This window comes from Rutidosis leptorrhynchoides, chromosome 6 (assembly GCF_046630445.1).
Source record: "Rutidosis leptorrhynchoides isolate AG116_Rl617_1_P2 chromosome 6, CSIRO_AGI_Rlap_v1, whole genome shotgun sequence".
Lineage (NCBI taxonomy): Eukaryota > Viridiplantae > Streptophyta > Magnoliopsida > Asterales > Asteraceae > Rutidosis > Rutidosis leptorrhynchoides.
In genome coordinates this window covers 118,291,457-118,302,292 of record NC_092338.1, presented here as the reverse complement: position 1 = coordinate 118,302,292, position 10,836 = coordinate 118,291,457, and the positions used below count along the sequence as shown (strand labels likewise).

The 10,836-nt window shown below is 32.6% G+C and overlaps 1 protein-coding gene across 1 annotated transcript; it reads right to left on the bottom strand.

Moving 5' to 3' along the window:
• Positions 1–9,309: 9,309 nt before the first annotated feature.
• Positions 9,310–10,625, bottom strand: LOC139854016 (protein FAR1-RELATED SEQUENCE 6-like). Its single transcript, XM_071843346.1, has 3 exons — positions 10,452–10,625; positions 10,099–10,362; positions 9,310–9,918 (listed from the first exon to the last, which is right to left on the bottom strand). The coding sequence occupies exons 1-3, from the start codon at positions 10,623–10,625 to the stop codon at positions 9,310–9,312; spliced, it is 1,047 nt and encodes a 348-aa protein (XP_071699447.1).
• Between the last annotated feature and the right edge of the window lie 211 nt (positions 10,626–10,836).

Here is a 10,836-nt window from a genome sequence, read left to right as displayed (position 1 = left end):
AATGATGATGCTGAGAAGAAGTATGATGATGAACAAAATGCTATGTTTGATGAGGTTTTTGATGAGAACAATGATGATGATGAACGAAAGTCTGATGATGATGAAGATGACCAAGATGATGGAGCTAAGGATGATCAAGAAGTCCATCTTGGTTCCGATGATGAAGCCAAGAATGATGATGAAGGTCAAAAAGATGGTGAAGATGAAAAAGAAGTTAGTGAAAGTGAAAAATATACCTCTGATGAAGATGTTGAATCTGTACAAGAGAATGCTTCTTTGTCACAATGGTTTGATGTCAACGTACATGAGGTGGTTGAATGTTGTGAAATTGTTTCTTTACTTTATGCACCCACAATATCACAAAGCCTTCCAATGTTACCTGTCCATAATATACCAATATTTATAAGTTTAACCCCTCCAACTTTCCATCTTTTATCTCAGGAGGAGTCTGTTGTGGAGAAGAATGAGTTAAACATTGATAAAAGAGTTGCAGCCATCCCAAAGAAGAAGCAGATTGGAATAGTTGTTTCTTCTAAATATGTCAACAAATTGATAGCAGTTTATAACATGTTGACCGACTCCGAACTTTCAGTGGCTATGGAGTTGTTTTCAATGAAGAAAAACGCAGAGTGAGTTTTCTATACTTAATCTTGACATTAATTAGCATTTTATATCATTCAATCACATGTGATTAAATCAGTCAATCACATGTGATTATATCATTCAATCACATGTGAACAAACTAAACATAGTATCACTATTGACATATACTAATTATGTTTTTATTGTATTTTGTTTTTTAGTGAAATGATATTTGAAGATAAAAAGGGGGTTTGGAACGTTCATCGTGTTAGCTTGGAATCACTTTGTCCGGGTTTATATGTTGAAGCCAGTGTGGTCGATGTCTGGAGTTATATTCTAAATCAAGAGCGACAGTTTAGAGATCCAGCTAGCCCAACAAAGTTTTTCTTTCCAACTTCAATCATTGTAAGTTTTAACTTTTAAAATTTTCTTGCCAATCACATGTGATTATGATTTAATAATCACATGTGATTGTTTTTTAATTTCAAGTGATTCTGCATTCAGCTTGACAATCACATGTGATTCTGCCTTAACACATGTTTTTTTATTTTTATAGTGGTCTGGCAAAAATGCCAAAAGAAGTTAAACTGCAGAAATTTCAAGAAAATGTTGAATCGTTATTACGAGGTTTTCCCAATGATATTTCATTTCAAAAAACTGATCTGGTATGTTAATTTTGTTTACATTCTTGTTTCATTTTTCTATAAATATCATAATCAATAATCAATTATTTGTATGCTGAAAATTTGATATATATATTTTTATAATTATTTGCCACAGGTTTTTTTCCCCATCTGCAGAAACAATCATTTCTTTGTGCTCTTGTTTGACTTGACGATTCCAAAACTCTTTATAATGGACAATGATTCGTCTTCAAACTTCCAAGCAAAATATGCTAAAGTTTTTAACCTTGTGGTTAGTTTTCCTTTTTCATGTGGTTCTGCTTTCTGCTTGCCAATCACATGTGATTATGATTTAACAATCACATGTGATTTGTGCTTTAGTTTCATTAGATTCTGCTTTCTGCTTGCCAATCACATGTGATTATGATTTAACAATCACATGTGATTTGTGCTTTAATTTCAATTAATTTTGCTTTCTGCTTGCCAACTAAAATGAGTTTATGTTAGTTTATTTTTCTGATTAGTTTATTTTTCTGATTTGTTTTTCCAGAAATATTGTTTTGGTGAGCATTTAAAACTGCAAAAGCATCGATATGCAAAGATGATTGAAAATATGCATCCAAGTCGAATGAAGATGTCCTGGACAACAAGAAATAATGATGTTGATTGTGGTGTTTTTGCCATGTACCATATGGAAACATTTAAAGCCACACCTGACATCGAATGGACGGAGGAGTTGTTCCCTGAATCGTTGGAACAACAAAATCAGTTGAGGAAGTTGAGAGTCCGCTATGCAGCGAAAATTTAACTCATTCTCTAAACCAGCATGCTAACAAGATGATTCAACATGCTTCAGAATTCAAGTCATCTCATACCAAAGAAGACTACAGGAAGATTGTTCTTTATGCACAAAAATCAAGAGTTGATCGTGTTGAAAAATCAACGGAGTTGTTACAAAAGTGAAGCGTTTGTTATCTACTATTGTTGATTCATTGTTGTTAAACAAGTACATGTTATGTTTGTTAGCCAATCATTTTTGATTATGAATGGCCAATCACTTGTGATTTTGAATATCCATTAACTTGTGATTCTGCCAATAACTTTTGATTATGTGTTTTGATTAATGTAATCAGACTTTATGGTCACTTGTGATTCTGTCAATAACTTGTGGTTATTACTTGTGATTGTGTATTGTGATTAATGTAATTATGTGATTTAGTGTTTAGATTTTAGCGTTTAGATTTTTATATTTTAGGGTATAGGGTTTAGATTTAGGGTTTAGAATTAGTTTTTTACACGAACGGTTTAAACCCGGAAAAAAAACGTTCCAATAACTTGTTATTGCATATTGCCAATCACTTGTGATTTTGAATGGCCAAGCACATGTGCTTACATTAAGCGAATGTGATTGTACAATTCAGAATTACAAGTATTTGTAAATCACTATAACTTTTATGATTATATAACGAGTTAATCATGTGATTTTTAATCAAGCAATCTAATAAGACCTGTTTTTTCACAAATTGTGATCTGACAAATAAAAATGGTGTATCCCTTCTTCACAGCCTGCAACATCACATTAACAATCATATAAGCATAGTGACATCATTAAAAATGAATCAAAAAAATGAATCATAACAAATATTATTCATATATGATTCATAAGCCAACACATAACATTCATTTGTGATTAATCACATGTGATTGGACAATCACAATCACAAGTGATTGGACTAATTCAGAATTCTACCAACACTTGTACCAACACATAAAAATATATGTAATTTTGGGCGGAGGGGCAATTTCGTCATTTTACTGTAAAAATTTTGTACACACACTCCACCCATCTCGTGCATTCCTCACTATTGCACACACCATCTGTAACGTTTTTCTCTCTCTATCTCCATTCTAGGGTTTTTCATCTGGAACGAATTTCTTCATCGCCATCAATTATCTTAGGTTTTTTCGATTCGATCAACAATCAAACGTTTCATCTTCAATGGCGAAATCATCTGAATCTCTGGCTAAAACACATGCTTCGGGTAAAGCACAATCTTCGGTTAAAGCTCAAGGTCCGGCGAAATCACAAGCTCCGACCAAAATACAAGATCCGGCGAAAACAAAAGCTCCGGCTAAACTAAAAACTCCGGCCAAAGCTCTAGGTAATTTTACTATGTTTTATTTCGAATTAATCAAGTATTTTTTCTATTTTCATTGTTTTCTTAATTTTTTTAGTTTTTTTTAGAGATATTGCTTCGTGATTTGTTTGTGTTTACTATTTTTTCAGCAATCAATCAACTGTTTATTGTATTTCATTTTTTTCTTAAAATTTTAGGGTTTTTTAGAGATATAGTGATTCGTGTTTCTTTTTCAAATCACATGTGATTTGTTTGTGATTATCTTATGTGTGTTATTTACCATTATATTTACATGTTTTACAGTTATTTCTCTGCATGCATTTTGTCCATTGTAATGTTAGTGATTAATGCCATCACTTTTGATTTATGCATTTTACTAATTACTTGTGATTCTGCATTTACCAATCACTTGTGATTCTGCTTTGATAATCACTTGTGATTTTTCATTTACCAATCACTTGTGATTCTGCTTTGCCAGTCACTTGTGATTCTGCTTTGCCAATCACTTGTGATTATGCTTTTCCAATCACTTGTGATTCTCCATTACCAATCACTTTCCTGGTTTCAATCAAATGTGATTACAAATAGATGTTAACAACTGACCTCATCTGTTATTTATTTGGTTTAATGTTACTGATCTACTTTTGTAAAATGCTTTTTTTACAGGTAAGAGGAAAGAACATCCCTCTACCAATGAAGATAGTAAACCAAAACTGAAACGAAAAGGTGGTGTTGCTGTTGATAAACCTGAAAGTTCCAAGTTGCCTGCTCTCAGGCTTAGGACCACTCCTGCGCAATTTGCGAAGGTTATGTGCTCTTTGACCGCTGAGCAAAAAGAATGTGTTCGTAGACTTGGGTTTAGTTCTTTAATTGGCTTCAACATAAATGAGTTACCTGGTAACCTAGCTTAATATGTTGTTGATAACTTTGATGGTGATGCTATGGTTATACGAACGAGAAAAGGGGATATTAAAATTGATGCTGAATCAGTCAAAGACGTCTTTGGAATTGAAGACGATGGTGTTGACATAGGCTCTTTGGAAATTAAGATTGATAGTGCTTTTGTTAAAAGATGGAAGGCTCAGTTTGAAGAAGGTATGAGCTACCGTTCATCAACACTTTGTAATTTGATTCTGAGCTCACCTGAAGTCGATAGCATTTTTGAGATGAATTTTATAATGTTATTCACGAACACAATGGTTACGTGTGAAAGAAACGGGAAGTTGACTGATTATGTGTTGACAAGGCTGGCTGATGATGTTGCTATATCAAGCATCAACTGGTGTAGTTATCTTCTTAATTCATTGAAGTATAGCAAAAAATTTTGGAACAGAAACTTTCCCAAGAAGAGTTTCTACAATGGTGCTGCTACCTTTCTTTCTGTGAGTTGTCTTCTCCATTGTTTTTTATGCTTGTTACATCTATTTTCACAATTTGGTTAATAACTTTAGTTATTTTTTTATTTTTTACTCTTTTTGTCTTAGCTGCTATATCTGGACAGGACCAAGTTTGATCTCTTTCCTGTTGTTCGTGGACGTCCAGTTTTTAAGAACTGCAAAGGTGCCATTACTGTTCGTGCAAACAAAGAGGCTTCACTTGAATCATTTGGTACTTTGGAACTTGCACCAAAGTATGATCCAGAAGCAGATGGAGAGGGCTTTTTAAAAATTGAAGATAACAATGATAATTTTGGTCTACTTGAGGTATTTTTTAAACTCATTCATATGACTTGTGATTCTGCATGATTTTTTAAACTCATTCATACTTATTAATATCACTTGTGATTCTGCATGCCAATCACTTGTGATTCTGCATGCCAATCACTTGTGATTCTGCATGCCAATCACTTGTAAACACTTGTGATTCTGCATGCCAATCACTTGTGATTCTACATGCCAATCACTTGTGATTATGCATGCAATCACTTGTGATTATGCATGCAATCACTTGTGATTATGCATGCCAATCACTTGTGATTCTGCATGCCAATCACTTGTGATTCTGCATGCAATCACTTGTGATTATGCATGCCAATCACTTGTGATGCATGCCAATCACTTGTGATTCTGCATGCCAATCACTTGTGATTGAATTTACATAATCACTTGTGATTTTTCATACTTATTCCAACCTTTTTTCATATTATTTGCAGGAATATTTTCAAGTCATTGACGAGAAATTCAAAATGGTTGATGACTTGAAACAATTTCTGTTGAAGAAAATAACTGAAGGTTTATCAAAATTTCCAAATGAGAAGACTTTGATATCTTATCAAAGTAGATTGAAGCTAGTTTTTAGAATCAATGATGGTGATGTTGATGAGAAGCTTGAAAAGAAATGTGAGGATGATGAGAAGAAGGCTGAGGATAAAGAGATTAAGGTTAAAAATAATTCGAAGATGGTTGAGTGCGAGGAGAAGGCTGCTAATGATGATGATGTTAATGATGATGATGATGATGATGATGATGATGAAAAGTGTGATGATGATGATGAAGAAGAAGAAGAAGAAGAAAAGACTGAGTCTGATGAAGATGATGAGGTTAGTGGTCATGAAATTGAGATTGAAGCGAATTCTAATGAAGAAGTTATACGGCTTGATCAAGATGATGAGGGTAAGGGTAAGGGTCCCGAAGATGTTGTAAAAGAAGTTTGTGAAGGTGCCGATAATTCTGATGTAGATGTTGAAGAGCAAGCTTCTTTGACACAATGGTTTGATCTGAATGTTAACGAGGTTGTTGAATGTTGTGAAATTGTTTCTTTACTTGTTAATGCACCCACAACATTGGATAGTCTTCCAATGTTAGCTGTTCATAATACCCCAACATTTAACAGTTTAACCCCTCCAACCTTTCATCTTTTATCTCAGGAGGAGGTTAGTGAGGAGAAGAAGTCTAAGAAGGGAAAAAAGAAACTGATTATGAGATCTACGAAAGTTGCTATGGCTTCTCCATATGTCAATAGGTTGACGGCAGTTTCGGACCTGTTGACTAACTCCGAACTAGCTTTGGCTATGGATTTGTTTTCAATGCAAAGAAACGCTTGGTGAGTTTTCTATACTTTTTTCTTAATCTAAATAGCACTTTATATCATTTGATTCATATGTGATTATATTAGTCAATCACAAGTGCTTATGTTTTGCAGTCACATGTTATTAATCAAACATAGAATTAGTATTTGACAAATAGTAATTCTGTTTTATTGTATTTTTTTAGTGATCTTGTATTTGAAGTTAAAAATGCCGATTGGAATGTTCACCGTGTCACGATGGAATCACTTTGTCTTGATTTATATATTGAGGCTGGTGTGGTTGATATTTGGAGCTTTATACTAAACCACGAGCGTAGGTATAGAGATCCAGCCAGCCGAACAAGGTTTTTTTTTTCCAACGTCAATCATTGTAAGTTAACTTTTAAATTTTATTTACATATATCATACTGTACAATCACTTGTGATTCAGCATGCCAATCACTTGTGATTCAGCATGACAATCACTTGTGATTCAGCACGCCAATCACTTGTGATTCAGCACGCCAATCACTTGTGATTCAGCATGCCAATCATATTTATTGTTTGCATTTATTTTGTTAAAGTTTTTAATATATGTCCGTTTATTTTATACAGTGGACATACATGTATGACAACAGTTTGAAAAAAGAAGCTAAACTCAAGTCATTTCAAGAAAATGCGTCATCATTGTTTAAAGTGTTTCCCAACGATGTTTCTTTCCACAAAACTGAGCTGGTATGTTATTTTACTTTACATTTTTGTTTATTTTTTCGGTAATATAATAATTAATTATATTTTTTATGCTGAAAATTAATTGTTTTATTTTAATTCTTTTCTACGAGTGTTTTTTCCAATCTGCAGAAATGATCATTTCTTTGTCCTTGTGTTTGATTTGAAAGTTCCAAAGCTCTTCATACTTGACAATGCTAAACTAACGATGCACTTCAACGCAAAATATCTCAAAGTTTGCAACCTTGTGGTTAGTTTATCTTCTTTTTTTTTAATTAACTTGTTTTGTATATTTAAACGTGTCATTAGACTATTCAATCACATGTGATTGAATGATACAATCACATGATACAATCACATGTGATTACAAACAATCATTAGCACATGTGATTTTGAAAAGCTGATCTTTATTTTTCTGATTTGTTTTCTCAGCAATATTGCTTTGGTGAGCATCTTCAATCTCAAAATCATCCAAAGGCGAAGAAGATTCAAGAAATTCATCCAAGTAGAATCAAGATTCCATGGATTACGAGAGACAATGCTGTTGATTGTGGAGTTTTTGCCATGTACCACATGGACAGATTTAAAGCCACACCCGAGACAGATTGGACTGAGGAATTGGCTTGTGAATCATCGGTTCAAAATAATCAGCTCAGGAAGTTGAGGGTTCGGTATGCAGCAAAATTTTTAACACATCCTCTAAATTTGCATTCCAAGCAGATGATTATAAATGCAAATCGGTTCAACATTCTTCATTCAAAAGAAGAATATAGGAACGTTGTTTTGACTGCAAAAAACTCAAGATATGAGCGGGTTGAGAGATCAAAGGAGTCCTTGCCAAAAATCAAGTGAAGTGTTATGTTGAAAAACAATATAAGATGTTATTTTTGTTGAACTTTTTATGTGTTAACAAATTTGTTATTTGGTACACAATATTTTTTAGCATATCTATGTTTTTGTTGAATGGTAAATCACATTGTATGGACTATGGTTTTTAATCACTTGTAATACTATGGTTTATGATTAACAATCACTTGTATCTTTAATCATTTATTTATTCTTTACCAATCACTTGTGATTCTGCATTGTTAATCACCAATCACTTTTGATTCTGCATTGTTTAATCACTTGTGATTGTTAATCAATTGTGATTCAGTATTTGGCAATCACTTGTGTTGTTAATCACTTGTGATTCTTCGTTACCAATCACTTGTATTGGTTTTTAATCACTTGTAATACTATGGTTTATGATTGACAATCACTTGTACCTTTAATCATTTATTTATTCTTTACCAATCACTTGTGATTCTGCATTGTTAATCACCAATCACTTGTGATTCTGTATTTGGAAATCACTTGTGTTGTTAATCACTTGTGATTCTTCGTTACCAATCACTTGTGATTCTGTATTTGGCAATCATTTGTGTTTTCAATCACTACCAATCACTTGTGATTCTGTATTTGGCAATCACTTGTGATTCTGCATTGTTAATCACTTGTGATTCTTCGTTACCAATCACTTGTGATTCTGTATTTGGCAATCATTTGTGTTTTTAATCACTACCAATCACTTGTGATTCAGTATTGTTAATCACTTGTGATTCTGTATTTGGCAATCATTTGTGTTTTTAATCACTACCAATCACTTGTGTTTTTAATTCACTTGTGATTCTGCATTGTTAATCACTTGTGATTCTGTATTTGGCAATCATTTGTGTTTTTAATCACTACCAATCACTTGTGTTTTTAATTCACTTGTGATTCTTCATTGTTAATCACTTGTGATTCTGTATTTGGCAATCATTTGTGTTTTTAATCACTCATTATCAACCAATCACATGTGATTCTTCAATACCAATCACTTGTGATTCTGTATTTGGCAATCATTTATGAAGAATCACTTATTTTTAATCACTTATTCATTATCTACCAATCACTTGTGATTCTGCATTGTTAATCACCAATCACTTGTGATTCTGTATTTGGCAATCATTTGTGTTTTTCAATGTTAATCACCAATCACTTGTGTTAATCACTTATTCATTATCTACCAATCACTTGTGATTCTTCATTGGCTTATCTAATCACATATGATTGAAACACCTCAAAATTGTATGAAAATAAAAACATAAAAAATGTAATTCAAGCATTTCATAGGAACATCAGAATTTCACAATTGTACGAAAGAGAATAAAAAAATAAAAAAATTGTTAAATAATTCAGTAGTAACTTCAGATTTCTGAAGTTTCTGCTTGTTCTTTTGCTTTCTTTTTTTTGTCACAGGTCCTCTGATTGTGATCGTCACGTCCACATTTACCACAAGTAAACTTTCTCTTTTTGCTTTCCTTTATTGCTTTCTCTTTTCCGCTCATTAGACGCTTATCATTTGCACATCCTTTGTAATTCCCAATAGGTGGTTTTTGTATTTCTATTGTACTAGGCTTTGAAACTCCAATCATGTTTCCAATTATATCATCTTTCTTCTTTGACGGTTTTGGCACTTGAGCTTCAACTTCTTTCTTCAACAATTTAAGTTTTTCAAAAATCACTTTTAGCATATTTTCATCACTGCCTACAAGTTCCACACAATCATAAACAACTGAGGTAATTTCATTAACAGAATCTTGTACAACTATGTTTTCATTGCCATGTCTATTTCTCCTTGATCTTAACTCGGGTGGTATTATGTCCCTTCTCCAACGTCTCATTATGTATTTTTCAGGGATTTCTTCTATGTTCTTGTTCTTTAAAACCCAAAAACAGCGTCTACACAGAAGACCATATCGTAGATAGTGTCTACATGTACATACCATTGATTCGTCTTTGCTGTTATGAAGTACCTTAAAAAAAAAATTATATCATCAATCACATGTGATTGATAAAAAGATTTTGATTGGATTGACCAATCACATGTGATTACATATATAAACAGACATGTAAATGTTTTTCTCAGGTTCTGATATAAGTGGCTACATTTTTATGTGATTATAAACATAAACATAGATGTAAATAAATTTTACCTTGTAATGGAAGAACTGTTTTTCTTCATTCGAACCCTCTTTTGTCTTCTCTTTTTCCTCTTTAACAACATACATTTCCGTTTCTTCCTCCTTGTCCATTTTATCCAATAAACAGCTATACAATGCTTCATAAATCTCTTTTTGAACGATTGTAAAAATAGCATGTGTGTAAACCTTTAATGCATGCTTTTCAATTTTCAGCTGAGTTAACAATTTTGGATTTTTCTTGATTGTCTGTGCATCCAAAGATTCTTGCTTTAACCTCTGTTTTAACATTGCAGATTCAAAGCCGTCCATAAAAGTTAACAGATTTACTGCAGATCTTGTAAAGTTTGAAAAAAAAGCATTCTCACTCTCAGATCTTGAGTAGTTCGCATCAAACCAAACATTTCAGTGTCGATAAAATATGCTGGTATCCAAGTTGATCTAATATCAAACATATGTTTGAACCAACTATCATTTTTCAATGAGAAATCGTGCATCAACTTTTCCCATCTTTCTTCAAAAACATTTGGTTCGATATACATATTACAAACAAGCTTATTAAGTCTATTCTTGAAGTCTTTTTCTACTTCATCTTCAATAGTAGGAATTGCTTCTTGAATTTGTAATTACATATCATTTTTTAATCATTCATATTAAGCAAATCATGTATCATTAAACATTTCAATCACATGTGATTAAATACATTTGTTATTTGATAACAATATTCATACCTTTGATGGCACCTTTCGCATA